General features: G+C 40.1%; 1 protein-coding gene across 1 annotated transcript in view; it reads left to right on the forward strand.

The window, feature by feature from the left end:
- The window catches only part of LOC122784483 (lysine-specific demethylase phf2), a 35,200-nt gene extending 19,465 nt beyond the window's left edge, over nt 1-15,735 (forward strand). The window contains exons 5-23 of the mRNA XM_044049779.1: nt 119-279; nt 1,296-1,437; nt 1,535-1,721; nt 1,953-2,115; nt 3,210-3,297; nt 3,605-3,711; nt 6,008-6,099; nt 6,198-6,287; nt 7,120-7,470; nt 7,656-7,772; nt 9,339-9,454; nt 9,650-9,828; nt 10,216-10,283; nt 10,676-10,842; nt 11,665-11,990; nt 12,646-12,741; nt 12,833-12,942; nt 13,436-13,751; nt 14,559-15,735. Coding sequence (XP_043905714.1) covers nt 119-279; nt 1,296-1,437; nt 1,535-1,721; nt 1,953-2,115; nt 3,210-3,297; nt 3,605-3,711; nt 6,008-6,099; nt 6,198-6,287; nt 7,120-7,470; nt 7,656-7,772; nt 9,339-9,454; nt 9,650-9,828; nt 10,216-10,283; nt 10,676-10,842; nt 11,665-11,990; nt 12,646-12,741; nt 12,833-12,942; nt 13,436-13,751; nt 14,559-14,647 — 2,965 coding nt within the window. The 3' untranslated portion in view covers nt 14,648-15,735. The remainder of the gene's footprint in view (nt 1-118; nt 280-1,295; nt 1,438-1,534; nt 1,722-1,952; nt 2,116-3,209; nt 3,298-3,604; nt 3,712-6,007; nt 6,100-6,197; nt 6,288-7,119; nt 7,471-7,655; nt 7,773-9,338; nt 9,455-9,649; nt 9,829-10,215; nt 10,284-10,675; nt 10,843-11,664; nt 11,991-12,645; nt 12,742-12,832; nt 12,943-13,435; nt 13,752-14,558) is intronic.
- The last annotated feature ends 2,436 nt before the right edge of the window (nt 15,736-18,171 follow it).

The raw sequence follows: 18,171 nt of genomic DNA on the forward strand, positions 1-18,171 counted from the left end.
GTGATCAGATGTCATTTCACTTCCTCAGTTTACGACAAGATTAGAACGTCCAGACTCTTTCCTGACATCTGTGTTTCACTGTGTGTGTGTGTGTGTGTGTGTGTGTTGTTGTTTTCAGTGCTGATGACGTGGTGGTGAAACTGAGCGGCGGTCAACTCAACATGCATTACCTGGAGGACAACGGCTTCAACGACCCAGTCCTGGTTCAGAAGAAAGATGGCCTGGGTTTGTCCATGCCTGCTCCCACCTTTTACATCAGTGATGTGGAGAACTATGTTGGTAAGGAACAGCACTGCTGCTCTCACTGCATCCCATACTGTTACGACTACTACTACCACTACTGCATTTTTGTCTTATTATCTTCCTTTTTTCCGCTATGACTACAAACCCTGCTGGACTTCTCCTGCACCGTCTACTGCAGTGGTGTTTGTTATTGTTATCTTTGATAAAGTTTCCCGGGGGTTTATGGTCCATTCAGACATTTTTTTTTTTAACAGTAATAGTTCCACACAAATACTAATTTTATTTTCATTGTCACAATTATCATTTTTAAATGGTGGTGTAACCAAATCCAAGCCATATAGTATAATACCAAATGCAAAAAAAAAAAAAAAACAGTTTTGCTTTTCTTTCCAATCTTGAAATTGGTTGTAAAAATTCATCCCCTCACCGTTATATACATCATATATTTTTTAAATAAATAAATAAAAAAATGTATACACTCCAGTATTCACTTCACTATCATCAGGAGTTGCTTGAGTTGAGTTCCGACCCTTCACAGACAAATAAACTTTTTTTTGTTGTTTTTACACTTTTAATATTTTCATATTTTATAATACATTTAATGAAGATACTTTTCACTCTCATGCACTTGTATTAATTGATGATTTATTATAGCGTGGTATTCCTTAAGTGAAGGATCTGAATACGTCTGTACACTATACTCTATTTGCAGCTATTTATACCATATTATTGTGTACTGATTCTAATGCTTATAATAATAATAATTAAAATGGACTAGTGCATGAGAGAACTATGAAAAGTCACAAATAATTTAGTAAAAAGTAAAAAAAAGCGATTTTTTTCTTTTTCGCTCTTTTCACACCACTAGGGGGCGCTTCAGTCCTCTTATATCCCCGTCTGCTGGTGCTCTCTGATGAGATCATTGTTAGATATCAACAGTCCACTGCAACAAACCTAAGTAGATAAACACTGCAGGCTAAAGCAAATGTTTGGATTGTGGGTGGTTATTGTTTCTTCAGCTTGTTTCATTGCGTCTCCTGTTGTCCTCACAGGTCCCGACGTCGGCGTGGACGTCGTGGACGTCACCAAACAGACTGACAGCACGATGAAGCTGAAAGAATTTGTGGACTATTACTACAGCACAAACAGAAAGAAGGTGTTGAACGTCATCAACCTGGAGTTCTCAGACACAAGGTAGACGCTGTGTTATAAAAACGAGCTTTGACTTAACAAAAATGTCTGAACAACCTGTGGTGCTGAGCAGTTTTTCTGTTTTTTCCCCGGGGGACAGGATGAACAGCATCGTGGAGAGTCCTCAGATTGTGCGGCAGTTGTCTTGGGTAGAAAATTACTGGCCCGACGATGCGCTGCTCGGGAAGCCAAAAGTCACCAAATACTGTCTCATCTGTGTCAAAGACAGCTACACGGACTTCCACATCGAATGTGGGGGTGCTTCAGTCTGGTACCACATCCTGAAGGTCTGTATCTCTCCAGAAATGACCTTGTCATAAAAAGTGTGCATGAGTCAGTGTCATCTGCCTCTAATATGATGAGAACATTGTTTATGCTTCACTGATTTCCTTCAATTCTGAAATGATTCTCTGGCCATCGAGGGGAAATGTGGAAGACATTATTATACAGTATCTCTCACATGATTACGACGACGATGATGATGATGCCAGAAAATCTGATTGCACTTGTGTTTGCAGGGAGAGAAGATCTTCTTCCTCATCAAGCCCACGTCTGCCAACCTCTCTCTGTATGAGCGCTGGAGGTCATCGTCCAATCACAGCGAGATGTTCTTCGCTGACCAGGTGGACAAGTGTTACAAATGCACTCTGAAGCAAGGCCAGACTCTGTTCATCCCATCAGGTCAGAACTACAGTCAAATGACACAAGGCAGGGCGATTCACTCACAAACTCAGCCGGACCACATTTTCAAACCCAGTTTAAAACCAGCGCAAATGTATGAAAGTATAATGTACAATAACAATATTTTGCTCATTCTGTCCTCTGTCCACCTCAAAGTGAATAAAAGTTTGTCATATTTAACACAGGTGCATTTCAAAGTGCATAAAATCTAACAGGTGCACAGTATTAGCAACAGCATTCATTTCTCTAAATTAAGATTTTTCACATATGACCCACGCATGGTCAGTGCTACTGTTGGAGTATTTGAGGGACAGTGAAAGGTGTTTGTCTAGTTTTTAGTTTCTAGTTTCTGGTGGGGACACCTTACTAAATTGAATAAGTAAGTGTGTGTTGGTTTGGTTATTTTAATGTCTTTGAATTTTAGCTTGGGAAAAAGAATTAAACAGACTTTTTCCATCACTGGTTTCTGACACTGACTAAATGATAACAACAAATTGATGCTGAATAATTTTTACTTTAAATGGAATAAGCTCAAGGGAAATCAGCCTTTACTTTATTTATTTTTATTATGTATGATTTTTATGTATGATTGTGATTTTCTTAAAGATCAGTTGAGCAGGGAATTAAATATTGTTTAACTATTCAACAAATAAATACCCGGCAACTCAAAGTACTTCAGCACAGCAATGCACACACTGAATTGCCATTAACCAGTGCAACGCTCTAAATCCATGGTTCTCAAACTTTGGTGGCACTTGTCTCTACCAGGGAGTGTGATCAGAGTGGAGCTGAGAGATTTTGACCAGAGTGCGTAGAAAATGAAACATATAAGAAAAATGTATAATAAATGGAATAATAATAACACATAGAGTCACCTTATCTCTCTGTAGCTGACTTTGCGCTACCTTTTTACACCACTGTATTTTAACGTTGTTACTGCAAGAGCTCAATATTTTACTCAGGTGATAAAAACTTTGAGTATTTGAATGTAACATAATATAATATAAAAAAGTGTAGCCAATCATTTAATTCATGATTATATTTAATTATTGATAATAATAATAATTCTGTCTTCCTGCGTGTAATCTCTGCAGGTTGGATCAATGCAATACTGACCCCAGTCGACTGTCTGGCGTTCTCCGGACACTTTGTCCACAACCTGAGTGTGGAGATGCAAATGAGGTTTGGACGACTGTCTCATCATTACACATACACAATAATTCTGTTATCGTCGTTGTTGGCTTGTTTTCATTGCCGTGCCTCCTGCACGCTGCCATGTCTTGATTTGGGGGGATTTAGTGGCTGATCTTCCTCAATAGTTTCCACTGACTCCTCATTCAGGATTTGTTTTTAGCTCCAAATTCCACCCATGTGTTTATAGAGTGCTCCACATTTGGAAATACATAGTGAATTACATAGCTTGTTGCCATAAACCTGTTGGTAATACATGACAGTGTTTAGCTAAACGATCTTGGTTTATTTTCCTCAGAGCGTATGAAATCGAGAAGCGGCTCAAGGTCAAAACGCTCACCCCCTTCCCCAACTTTGAGACGGCGTGCTGGTATGTGGGACGACATCTCCTCGAGCGATTCAAAGGTGAACTCCTACATCAGTTTCATGGATCTAGCGCTTGCTCGACACCGGTGGTATTCGCGTGTAAACTTTACATCCTCCTTTCAACGAGACATTTTCTGAAGAAGAATGCACCAAAGCAGAGAAAACACAAACACTGTTAGAACTGTCTTTCACCCTGAGCCGGGCAGGCGCAGGGTTGCATGTCTGCTGCACAGATGAGGAGCTGGATGCTCGAATATTATTTCAGTCATTAAATCGATGAATCGCTGAGTTCACAGATGATTAGCTTCAAAAGATTTGGCCCAGTTAGAATCATTTGCTCCATTACACGCCTGTGTTTAAACTCTCCTCAGCTGGCCTGGGCCAACTGTTTATGTTTCCACCATTTTCTATGAATGTGTGTGTTGCTGTTGTGTGTGGTGCACACTAATCCTAACCCACAAGGCCGTGCCGTTAATATACTGTTATTCATTTTTGCTTCATGGTCAGGTTTTACAGAGCGGGAGAGACTCGCTTCTGTCACTGCTATTTCGTCTTAATTATTTCCCGCTTTGGTTGTAAACCTTTTAAATGGCTGCTCACATATTTGGACCGTTTTTTTATTTACTATTACATTAAAGAGGAAGCCAGCATTAAAACTGGGTTTGCTTCATTTCAAACAATCAATCAAGTGTTTAGTTAAAGCATCTCATTCCAGACTGTTGAGTCTAACCTGCCAGAGATGCAGTGTGTAGGTCACTTACTCCAAATTGACAAATTAGGTTTTTAAGCACATTATTTTATCGTAGGCGTATTAGTATAAACACATATTAGCTTTTATTCCAGATGTTTGAGGTCACTCTACTCTCCGCCCTGACAAGTCTCTTTTATTAGAAATGATCAGATTTTCTTTTAATGATCAAACATTGATCACGCCCTCAAACATCCAGTATTTCTGAGGTTATAAATGTGTGTGAATGCAAATCAGGAGTAACTTGCCTTTTTGCATAACCACAAACATGACACAATGTTAAGATAAGCTCTTTCATTAAACGATCCCCACAAATAACATAGAATGACATCTACAGTATATTTTAATACATGTTCGACGTGTTATTTAAAAAATGAACTACATTGTCCAGAGCTTGTCGTTACGATCTGATTTTCCATTGTAATATTGAATGTAAACGTGCGATCGTCAATATTTCCATTGTTCTATTATGAGTCCTGTTTCCACAGTGTAATCCTCTTTATTAGGTCAATTCTGCTCAAAACAATGCCCTCACCTCTACTCCACACACATTCCGTGTGACACAGTAATGTTATTGAAAATCTGTAATTACTGTGCGATGCTCATCACTACAATAGCTTTGTCAGTATCACATTTAGAGTGCATTAGTGGCAGTGGTGCTTATTATGATATGACATTACCAGAAGAAAATGACCAGTATCCTTACCACTGACCAACATATTACAATAACCTGGAACCACTATGGGAACTAAACCTTATAATGGACTTCAACAACAAATCTTGGCACGACACTCACTACAGTTTTTTACTAAAATAAACAGAAACGTACAGAAGCCAGAAATATAAAAATGTTGCACTATTGTTTTCTGTGTATGGAGAGCCCTCTGTATATGTTGTTTGTAGTAAATGGTCTAAAACACGGTAGCTTTTTTAGTGTGAACCACCGACGTTCATATCATGTGACAGCAGCGATGATGCAGGCTGATGTCATTTTGTCAGAACTCTACAATACTGGGAAAAATTCACCATTAGATTTGTTGTTTTAACAATGCCATGTGACCATATGGTATCATTATTTCTCAATTACCTTATTGGAAAATATAAAATAACACATTTTCTAGAAAAAAAAAAAACGCCTCTACAGGTTAAAGTCTCAAGTATTTAGTGTGACATACACTTAGACTTGAACAATAGCATGACTCCGACTCCCTTAAAACCTGGAGTGGAACCCTAATCAGAAGTTATTGGTAAAACTTACTACTATTTCATGTTGACCTGTGTAAAAGGCTTTCGGTCAAATCATTCCAGTCCAAACGTCAGTGGTCACAGAGTTTAACAGATACAAAAACACAAAGCTGGTGTTGCCCTGAGACTTTAGCAGAGTACGGCGTGAGTCGTCACTCGGCTGTTTTAGGACAGTTTGTGTAGACACACGCTTACTTTGTTGAAACACACACTGCACTCCTCATCTGTTCAGTTACATCCTATAAATCTCAGCTGCACAGGAGTTACATTTAAGGTTGACTTTCCAAGTTTAAAGGTCAACGTTGATTCCGTGATATAACGTTTGCATTTCTTCTTCTGTAGGTTTACATAAATCAAATAAGCAGCCAGCTCCATATCTGATACATGGTGCCAAAATCATTAATGGAGCCTTCAGAGCTTGGACTAAAAAGCAGGTATGAACCTGAGAGGACTTAACGGCACATTCAGCGCCAGTTGTCTTTGGGTGGTGGTTTAAGGGTTGATGATCTGGTCTGTTCTCTCTCTCTGACAGGCCCTCTTGGAACATGAAGATGAGCTTCCAGAGAACATGAAACCATCACAGCTCATTAAGGATCTTGCCAAAGAGATCAGACTGTCAGAGGTATTTTTATTTACTGTCAGCATTGAAAAGAAGCAGTTGGAGTTTACTGTTGGATTAAATGTCACACAAAAAAAGAGCCATCTGAGTGTAAGTTGCTACAAGAGACATCATTATTATTAGGTAAAAGTATTTTTATTACCTTTAAACCTGAAAAGTAAGTTAGATTTTGAGAGCAACTTTCTCTGGCTTTATAATATTTCAGCAATCAGCAGCACAGCAGACAATGCAATACAAGCAATGTTGAAATAGTGTGTAATATAGAGACATTCATTCAAACTGTATCTTATGTAACATTATTTTAAGCGGATGGCTAAGCTGTTATCAGGTGATTTGCAAAACTTGTATGTAAAACCGTTTCCTTTTGCATTCCTGACTCAGCTTCAGAAATGTATAAGTGATTCCAGATGACAAGATATAACATATCAGTCAAACTCTTCACATCTAAAGATACAAAGATGTATTTTCTGATTTTATTTGAATTCAGATTTTTGTTGGCCATTTTTGATTTTCCTCAATTTTCCTGAATTTATTTGAATTTTAAATTTTATGTCTTCCAGTCTAACATTGTAAGTGCTGTTTAAATTATGTAAGTCTAGGGGAGAATTAACCTATTTCCCTTGATGTATAACATTACTAACATTTTGCTTAGAAGTGTGTTGACACCTGGTACCGTACCTAATACCAATAGGTGCAGAGATACAGGTGTCAGATGAGGCATTTCATTATCAATATTGTCCGTGATCTTTTCAATCATGCATTTCAGTTCATGCACCTTTTCCTCGTCAAAGTGATACTAAATCCTTCCTTGACAATTCCCTGCCTCCACATCTAGAATGCAACAAAAGCCATTAAGAGTGAACCCAACATCAAGGTGCCAGTGGAGGAACCACCATCCACCCACTCCGAGCCTGAGGAGCCCATTTCCCCGGCTCACGTTCCGTCACCCAGCAGAGAGAAAGTACGAAAGAAGTCCTCCAAACCGCCCAAGCCTCCCAAACCCCCAAAGATGCCCAAGGCCCCGAAGCCTCCGAAGGTGCCGAAGGTCAAAGAAGGAGGAAAGAAGAAAGCGAAAAAAGCAAAAGAGCCGTCGCCGTCACCGCCTCCTAAACCCTCCAGCTTCGCCGCGCTCGAGTCCCACGCAAAGGAAATCTTGAGTAAAATGGACCAGCCGAAAAAGATGAAGGTGAGTAGACGTTAATCTTGGCATGAATTAAAAGACTTAATTGAGCCATTTTGTATCCCTTCCAGTAGACAGTCATATTAAAACTACTTAAATGTAAAAAAACAACCCATATTGTCGTTTAATCTGGCAGATTTGTTTTTTTCACTCTGATAATTGTGTCTTTGTTTAAATATTTTCCATCTCAGGCTGTTAAAAATGTCCTGAGTACATCAGAGAAGGAAATATCCAAGCAGAATAATGTGGAGAAGTTTGAAATCCGAGAGCAGAATAAAAACAAGACTGAAGCAAAATGGAAGTATAAGGTAAGATCATTTCTGCTGGCAAGGTCTGTCTTTCTGTAAAACTAATGGCTGCTTGTTACAGGCCAAAGTAAATAGTATCACAGTCTGAAGGTTTGTTGTCATTTAGAAAAAAAAAAGAAGTCTTGAGCACTTTTGAAGGCTACGCAGCCGAACAGGAAGAAAATGCAGAAGTGATTTGCACACTTCACTTCAAAGAAATCATCCAAAATAATGATGTGGCTTCAGCCACACGTTATCGGTCTGCAGCTCCTTAGTGCTGCTCCAAAACCAGCCGCTGTTCCACAGTTTACCGAATAAAATTACACCATTTTCATATCCACCACATTTCATCAAAGTATGTTCACATGCCCTCATCTTTTCAAAAACATTTTCTGTATCACTGTTTCTGAACGACATGGGAAGGTTTAACCAGAGCGAAAGTGTAATTTTGTTGAGTCGAAGACATTAAAGGGTTTTCGTTTCATGGGAAATTCAGTGTCAGAGTTGTGTTGTATGTTTGCAGTCTCTGCAAGGATGTGCATCGAACTGCTCCGTCACATCAGGCCAAACACTTGCAGATAGAGTCGAGAGCCTGTTAGATATTTACCAAGGTCGCTGTAGACCTCAGCTTTACTCCATATCACAGCTGATTCCACTGAGCACAGTGAGCATGGAAACTCCACGGTCAAGGCATGTTATGGCTCATTTGTACTCCACGCTAAAGAAGGAGCCGTCTCCGTACTTTGCGAGCAGTACCACTGGAAATCATGGGGGCGGTGTAGAGTCAATAGTCCAATCGGTCAGGGAAACGATGAAGTAGCAACCTACAGTTGCAGTGCCCAGTTTAAAACACGCTGCCAGAGGTTGCTGGCTTTTCACCTTCACTCACTGGCATGTCGTGGTTTGGTTTGAGTTGTCAGAACTCGCGTTGGACATATTTTTCAAGCTGTAGAGGTATGGTGATTGGATGTCCATACCCTGATACACAAAAATGGAGTATAAATGGGCCTTTGGTATCATTAAAAAACATGACGAAGATAAAATATCACTGTTAGGATTATACATACTGTATGTTGTAATGTGCCTTTACAAGTGTGGATGTACAAGGAACTGACACACAGAGTTTAAAACCTGTTTTTCACCACACAAAGAGCCAGTGTGTTACAGTAGAATGCGAAACAAGCTCATTTTGTCCATTCAGGCTACTGTAGAAAAGGCTAAATTGTATAAAAGGCTTATTGTGAGGCTATGAAAAATAAACATATATTTTTTTATTTTTAACCAGTAATGCACTTAAACAGTCACACTTATTGATACTATGTTCAAGTTCTATCAATAACCCCCCCATTAAGAAAATGTAACTGAAAAGTTGTGTAATAAATCTCTCCTTTTTACATTAAACTTAATAATGTAAGCCCTTTTTGTAGCATGAATAATATTAAGAAGTGCAGCTGCAAATAAAGTATTGAAAAACTATTGTTAAGTGAGTCATTAATATCAGCTTGGTCGTCTGTCACTTAACCTTATGGCACGTGTGTGTGTGTGTCTGTGTGTGTGTGTGACATGATTTCCTCTTTGACCTTACAGAACAGTAAACCTGACTCCCTGCTGAAAATGGAGGAGGAGTGCAAATTTGACAGAACACCTCTGTCAAGCAATAAAGACAAATTCAGCTTCACTGTATCTCACAAGAAAATGCTCGGGTATGTATGGAATGGCGACATAAACGTCTCATGAAAGAGCATGTGAACCTTCTCGTGTGGAGCTTTTCAGTGATTATAGAGCTATGTAACTATCAGCACCAGATCCATTAGAGCTAATTCAAGGACTCCTCACTCTGAGCTGCCTGACTGAACCTTCTATCACCCCATCCCATTGTCCTGTGGTTTCCCCTGCAGCTCCAAGATGCTGAAACCTCAGACCAACTCAAGTGTTTTTGGATCATTACAAAACCTAAAAGAGGACAAAAGCAAGCCAGTGAGAGATGAGTATGAGTATGTCTCAGATGAGGGGGAGCTGAAGATTGACGAATTCCCCATCAGGCGAAAAAAGAACACAGTGAAGAGAGATCTTTCCTGTGAGTGTTTTGGACTTATTTCATGTTGGGTTTCACCTCATTTAATCTATCAACTATCAACCCTCATCACTTCTAGTGTATCGCTTTGAATGTGTATGCGGCTTTGAGCGTTGTAAAGTGCAAAGAACCGTCATTTTATCACTGTGGGTTACTTGTTCTTTGGTGCCACCATTTCTGAGTCAATGAAATGATTTAACTTTAAGGTGTTATTTATTTGGATAAGGGTGTCTTTGTAATACAAATGCTTGAAGTAGCCTCCAAACCGTCAAATTACATCTCTCATTTGTTTAGTGATCAACACACAACCCTGCAGTTAACAATAACAAGTCATTCATATAAACCAAATGTTTTGCCGTGTTGCTCAATCATGAATTCCTCTGTCTCCAGTCCTGTCAGATCTCAGAGAGCCCATACAAGCAGCCAAAAAACCAAAGTTTCAACCCTTGGTGTCTAAGGTACGTGTCAAAGTTGTTACTTTTTTCCAAAGTAGCTGATGTTTGACCAAAATGTAATCCCAACATTATCCTATGCTGCGTGCAGTATTCAGTAACTTCAGAAACTCATTTGCCCACAGACTTTCTCTCCATTCAAAGTGAGTTCTTTTTTGCAACCTGAAGAGTCGCCGCCTAGTGGCGCCCTTAGCTGAAGACTACATCCATCTTTATATACAGTCTACCGACTAAACTGGTCCAGGACCTCTGAGGTCATTTTTGCAGCTCCCCTGATTATTCTTGCCAAAGTCACACGTACAAGCTTAAAACTTAGGAAACAAAAAGGAAAAAAACAAAACGTTGTTGCCGTGTCTCTCGTGTCTGTTTCTAATCTGTCCTTTCTCCTCCACAATCAGAGCGCTGACTCCTCAGATGAGGAGACTCTGCACATAGACACAGAAGCCAAGCCTGAGGTCAAAGGTCGCAACTCTAAGGTCAAGAAAAAGGGCAGCAGCGCTGCAGGGATTCTTGACCTGCTGCAGGCGAGCAAGCAAGTGGGTGGGATTGACTACAGCACCAACAGGTAGACTGTTCTCCTCATGTCTTTACTTTCTACTCCTTCACTCCATTTCCTTTAACACCAGAGGAACGTTCCCGTCTAAACACGCTTGGTTTATAGCACACGCTCTGAAAATGGCTCCCAGTGGGCCAGTTTTCCCCTGAGCAAATTAAATTTAGTTTTCACTAATGGGGGTGACGATCTGACAAAGGACCCACTCACACCAGATACAACTGGATGAAAAAGTGGAATTTTATAACAAAAAAAACAACTCAGTTTACGCAGAATCTGTCTGCAGTTTGTGTTAAGTCAGTGTTTGTTTCATCCCGCGTTAATCTATCAAGGGCTTCGTGGCTCCAGGCTTTTTCCCTTTTCCGGTTGCTGTTTGCTGTTTTGTTCTGCTCTTGATGGTCTATTTCCACCACACTGAAAGCTACAAATGAGCCTAACACTGGCTGAAATATGTTAATCCCACAAATTGTTTTGGTGCTTTGAAGAGGGAACTTAATGATCGCAGAGAATGAAGCCCACCTCCAAACCAGTCCAGCGGGTTTCACTCACTTTGCTTACAGGTTTCCGCTCAGCAGCTTATCACCTTCGTAGGTGTGTGAAGATATTATCGTAGCTGCTTCTTAACGCAATCACAAATGTGTGATTGATTATTTAGATCTGGCAGTTTGACTTTTGACTTTTTTGTTTCTTTAAATCAAATGATAATCTTGTTTAAAACAACAACGACAGAGCCTGTGTCAGTTAAATTTCTCAGTCGCTCTTCTTCTCTGCCAGCATGTTGACCGCTGTGTAATGGCTGCATTGTTGTGTATTTCTTGTTGATGTACTTAACAGTCAGCCACCTGCATCTCCCAGCACACAGGAGGCCATTCAGGGCATGCTGTCCATGGCCAACCTGTCCTCTTCAGACAGCTTGCAGCAGCCGTGGAGCAACAGCCAGTCCAAAAACAATAGAGATGTGAAGAGCAACTCGTACAGCTCGCAGGTCAGTAAGAAGGGCAGCGGAGGGGCCGGCGGCGGCGGCGGCGGCGGCAACAGCAGCAAGCGGCCAACCAAGCGCCTCCCGAAGAAACCCAGGAAAAGCAGCAGTATTGAGAGTCTGGATTACGACGACGACGAGCAGGATCACATGGACGCATGTTTCAAGGACTCAGATTATGGTAAGTGCAAAAAATAAGACCCATTCATCTAGTTTGAGTGTTATTTGAACCCACCCCTGATAAATAATTATCCACAATAATTCTTACTGCTGCTTAACAGGTGCTCTTAGAAGCAGATTGAGCTTAGTGGATCAACATGTGGGACTTAACCTCTACGTTTAATTAGAAGTAGATGATAGGATATTTGTTGATTAGTCTTGAATGTCTTTCCAAACCCTCCCTTTCCTGTAGCTCTAAGTCATGAAAAAAAGGTCCAAACTCTCCTTAACAAGCCAATAACACGCATTTTCAATTGTTATTTTAGTTTTTCTTTTTGAACTTTTAATCAGGGCCTGCTCACGTTGTTCGTAGCAGGAACTTTCTTCCTATGAAATCCTCAGGCTTGCGTGAAGCTTTCCTCGCACGCTGGCACTCACCTCGCCTTTTCTAAATAGGTCATTTATTATCTTAATCATCCAATTATCAGATATTAAAAGGTCCAGATTGCAATGTTTGTGCCGTGAGTCAGCAGAGAGGAGGGGGGCATTCGGCAGCTGTCTCACAGCTGTCCAACAATGTCCACCATTTTAGATAAATGGGTAATGCACTTTCTATGTTCTGTGCACCGTATGCACCAATGACTGATTATCCTCTCTTTTAAACCCTCCGAATGTAGTTTACCCCTCCCTGGAGTCCGAAGAGGATAATCCTGTTTTCAAGTCAAGATCGAAAAAACGGAAAAGCAGTGATGACACTCCATACAGCCCGACAGGTAAGAAGTATCTGCATTACTACTAAACAAAGAGAGTGTGTTGTGTTTAATGGATTAGATAAATCTAAACCTTACATGAATCTTGTCACAGCCCGCGTCGGACCCTCAGTCCCTCGACAAGAGCGGCCGGCAAGAGACGGAGCTCGTGTGGCGTCCATAGAAACAGGACTGGCCGCAGCTGCCGCCAAGCTTTCACATCAGGTTTGTCAATTAGAAAATATTAGTTAAAACTGCAGTGTGTAACTATTAAATGTTAACGATTCCAAACAATGTTCCACACAGGAATTGATTAGTTTTATATTGAGACAGATGGAGGCAACAGAGACATTGCCCTAGTAAAGCAAGACAGCTGCACACAGTGAAAACACAAAGAAGAGGCCACGAAAAGTAAAAAAAAAAAAAGCCTTGCCCCCATGCGCCCCTGTGCAGCTTGTGTATAAACACAAACACTCCCCCAGTCAGGTGTAACATGCTGTGTTTGCATCATGGTACGGTTCGGTTTAGTACAGTAGAGGAGAGTTTGGAATGGTAAAGCCCTGGCTCCAAAACAGACGGAGTAAGTAATAACAACAACTGCAAAAAAAATATAATCGGTACATAATCAGTTTACTACTGATCATTTAATCGATTGATCGTTGCAGTCCTACACAATACTACCCGAATGTTTGCTCAACAAAAAAATGTGTGTCGACAGGAGGAGCAACAGAAAACCAAGAAGAAGAAGAAAAGCACCAAAAAGAAGGCAATAGTAATGGAGGAACCCCCCAAAATCTCTCAGGACAGTAGCTCGCCGGAACACAATCTGGAGTCCCAAGATGGCAGCCTGACAGACCACGAGTTCAACACTGGAACGGTCAAGTCGCCGGGGGGGCCGCAGCCCATGGCACCGGGAGTCTTTCTCAACCAGAGGCGACCGTCCTTGTCCTCTCCCCACAACAGCACCAACTCCACGAGCACCAACAGCAGCGGCGTGGTGAAGGGAGACCGTGCGGGGGCAGCAGATGCCAAAGGTGAGCTGTGTCAGGCCTGATCAGGCTGTTTACTCTCAGATATCTCCTTATATGTGGAGATATTTATTTTTAACTCTGGCAGCACGGCTCCAGAAATATCAGGTGATGTAAGACAAATGTGATCGAGACTCTCTTGATTAACCTGATTTAGAATTTTAAATTAACGTTTACTGAGATTACAATAGGAGTGCAAGACACTGAGGCTTCTATTCAAACATTTAGAAGATAAAATGTCTACCTCCAGACCAATTACTGTAGGTACTTCACCCTTAGGCCTCCTCACCATTCTTCACACCAACCTAAACTAAAGGCAATGCCACTTGCAACTGTGAGCGGAAAAATCCTGACGACATAACTGTTGTGTTTATGAGACAGTTTCCAAACCTGCAGTTCATGTACAAGTCTTTAAAGCCTCAGTAATCTGTGGGAAAATTGGTAACTGGAAACTTCTAATGAATTTTACTTTAAACCCATATTTTATTATTATGAATTAATTATGAATTATTTAGCTTGTGCATGAAACTGCCAACCCCCACACCAGAAGACTACCAACTCAGCCACAGCTATTACAGTCAGAAATGAAGAGACTGGAAATGTTTAATGGAAGGTTACTTTTATTATGTTTCAGCTTAAATGCAGCCTTTGCACCACTAGTGGCGCCATAGAGCATTATTTGTATTAATAGACACAACTTGCTTTCTTGGTTAAGAGAAATAGCAAACACGGGCGAGGGCTTACGTTGTTGTACTAAACCAGTGGCACTAACTCTGTTACCTCTCGTCTCTTTCTTATGTTGATCTCTTACAGCGAAGCGGCTAAAGAAAGGCATGGCAACAGCCAAACAAAGACTTGGAAAGATTTTAAAGATCCATCGAAATGGAAAGCTCCTCCTGTAGTATGCAGCAGACTGTTGTAGGACTGGGAATTCATGAGCTGGGTCCCATCCCAACCTCACCACCCCCCACCACCCCCAACCCCCACAACCCCCCATTCACTGAGTAAAGCCAACAATGGAAAAAAAACACACACAAAAAAACAAAAAAACTGAAATAAGACGGGAGAAGAAGAAAGAAAATCATGCATTTTTTCAATTTCTAAGAAGAACATCGCTCAAAATAGGTTTTTGCCTCTACTTACTTTATAACTTTCAGATATTAAAGTGTACAGAACCTACTATAAATATTTTTTCAGAGAACATGTCATTTTACTACAGCTGTCAGTTTATCAGGGGTTGCTAAAACATGAAGTAGAAGTACATTGCAGTCATTCCAAGATTTCTGAAAGTATCCCTTGCATGTATTCACTTGCATGTGTGATTTGGCCAGGGTTTGGGGATTTTTTTACACATTAATTCCTACTATATGGATGCAGCTTATCATTGCGACACTGATGAACAGTGGCGGGCGAGGGCCAAGATTCCCCCGCGTGTTGTCTAGCATGGTTGTGATTGGAGTCAACTCGAGCATTTATCCCTTTATTATGTTAATACTCAACATTTGCAGGGCACCGTCAGCACTGATATTTATCTATTCGTGTTGTGTGTCATCGATAGGAAAACGAGAGGGTCATGCAACAATTGTAAAGCACAAAGTGAACCGCGGGTAATTGGCGTCCGGATGTTTTTCGTGTATTTATAGGATGACATGGCTGTTAGGACACGAGGAGCATAGGAATGCTGACACTACGTGGGACCTGTAGCGAATGATAAGCCTCATCCATGTCAGGTCCGCAGTTGCATGGGGATACTTTCGCTCTTCTTTTGCTTTCGCAGGCAGCACCGACAACTTAAAGAGTCTCCTCTCTGCATTTTTACAGCTTCACACAGTGCAGTATATAGAATGTAGCCTGTACATAGCCTTTTAAATGACTACTTTTTCTATCTTTTTTCCTTAAGGCTTAATTCTATTTTTACCAGTTTTGCTAATTATGAGTAAATGACAAACATATATATATATATGTATATATGTGTGTGTATGTATGTATATATAAATATATATGTGTATGTATATGTATGTATGTATGTATACACACACATATATGTGTATATATATATATATATAGTATGTATATATATATACATAAACACACACAATATAGTCCTATTATTTGAACTTAAAGGTTTACTTTACCGATTAGCATTTAACTTTGTATCACTAGAATAGGGGAATTATTTTAGAAAAAATTGTGCTTCCCCACCTCAGTTTCCCCTGAGTGGAGAAATATCTTTTATATTTTCTTTGTTACATGCCCACAGTGACACCTGGTCCGAGGCTTGAAACTGCAACGCTAATCCCGCACTCTTTAGACCCACTTGTAGGGGGGCGGGACCTCATTCCCAGAATGTAAACAGTGTCTGCCATCTTTGCTAACAGTTACGCTAACAGGACCAAGTGTCAATGGTGGGCACGTAACAAAGAAAAGAATGAAGATGTTTCTCGACTCAGGGGAAACTGAGGTTGGGAAGCACAATTTTTTCTAAAATACTTCCCCTATTCTAGTAATACAAAGCTAAATGCTAATCAGTGAAGTATTCCTTTACATTTAGTTAGTTTCTGATTTTCATATAGCAGAGGTTCATTTTTTTTTTACTTTTCTTTCCCCCCTCTCCCTTTAGATTTAAAGGTACAGTGTGTAAAATGTATTGGTGAAGTTGCATGTCGCAGCTGAATATCCCTCCCCTCATCCTTCCAAGTGTGCCGGAGAACCTATACACAATGTATTCAGTTAGCGTTTAAACTCAAAATCATCTCAAAACTAACGCCAGGGTAATAAGAATCAACAATTTACAACCACCAGGTGATTGAACACTTGTAAAACGTCAATTTCAATTTCTGCCTAAATGAAAACAATTTTTTACACACGGGATCTTTAAAGGTGTTGCCTGGAAAACAACTGAAGAATTATACATTTTATTGTCATATGGCCTTACATACACAAAGCTAATTGTATTGTTATTCTGTTCAAACAAGACACGAAGCTTTGAGGAAAACTTATATAAAATGTAAACAAAACATAACAAAAAAAAGAAAGACTTAAAGTTTCTATGACCAGCCTCTTGTTTGAGTTCTAGTATCCTGAAGGTTTCAGAATTATTTTACTAGCACCTTGTGAAGTGTTTATGTGTCAGTGATGTAATTTATTAATGTTTGTAGCTTTTTTATACTTGTACAATTCTTAAGAGTTATTGTTTTGAATATTTCATCGACTTGTGAGATTTCCCTCAGCAGACAGTTTTTGTTTTTATTTTTTTGAATGTGTGTGTGTGTGTGTGTGCTTGTGTGTTTGTGTGAGCGCGCGCTTGTGTGTGTGTGTGTGTGTTGGGGGATTCACAGATATTTTACACACTAGAATCTTCATTAGCAGACTTTTTCTTTACATCTCCCCGTCTTCACTCAGTGTCAATGTTACCGTGGCATCATCATGGTAAACATTTCCGATGTGACATGTTATTATTGTTAATATTATAGGACTGAGCTGATGTGTCCTCGCCGCCCTCACGCCATTTCGTTCTCACCGGGGTCTTTTGCGCGCTGTGCTCCACAGCAGCAGCGTTTCAGTCGCACGCACTTAAAACCACGCGTCCACTTCTCAGACATGAGACGCACTCCGATCTAACTCTGCCGGTGGGACATATTTCACATTTTTATTTGTATAATATATGTGTTGCTTTGTTGTGGTTTATTTTTGTATGTCCAACCTATTAAATGCATCCACTGTGCCAGGACAGTGAATGATACCTGTTGTAGCTGTCTTCCCTTACTGTTATTTACAGTACTAGTACAAGTATTTACAATCCTTTTTGACCTGAATCTATATTTTTCTGTATTTACACGATTCTGTTTGAGATCATGGCTCACTTTTTTAAGACATTGAGAAATGGCAAACTCCAAGGAGCAAACATATTGTTGTTGAATTATATGATTGTCCGCCTTGTTTACTTTTGCAATACAGTTACTGTGGAAAACCTCCTTTGTAATGTGTTCCTCTCCCATTTGCATTGTGACGGCTTCTGTGGTGTCAACTAAAAAAAAAGAAAGAAGACAGAAAGTGTTTTCCTGCTTCGTATGGTCATATTTTAAAGTTGCACCAAACCCAGCACCACACTGGTCACACACTAATCTGGCTCACAAACTTGTTGTGGTATTATGTCTCCTTGAGCTGCAGCAGCTACTTCAAGCCAAGTCAGAAATTAAAACCATGCCAAATTCAACACCATTAAAAGTGTGTTAATGTGAAAGTGCTCTCCAGCAGGCACAGGATGCTCTTTCACCGTAGTTTAATTCTCATAAACACATAACATTTGCATTCGCTCCTGTGCTTCACTTAATTTTTATTCTAAAACTGTGGTCAGTCAGTATTATTAGTATTATTATTAGTCTACGCCACTAGATGGAGTCAAAAAAACTAGTACAAGTTAATG

The sequence above is a fragment of the Solea senegalensis genome, linkage group LG17 (genome assembly GCF_019176455.1).
Source record: "Solea senegalensis isolate Sse05_10M linkage group LG17, IFAPA_SoseM_1, whole genome shotgun sequence".
Classification (NCBI taxonomy): Eukaryota; Metazoa; Chordata; class Actinopteri; order Pleuronectiformes; family Soleidae; genus Solea; species Solea senegalensis.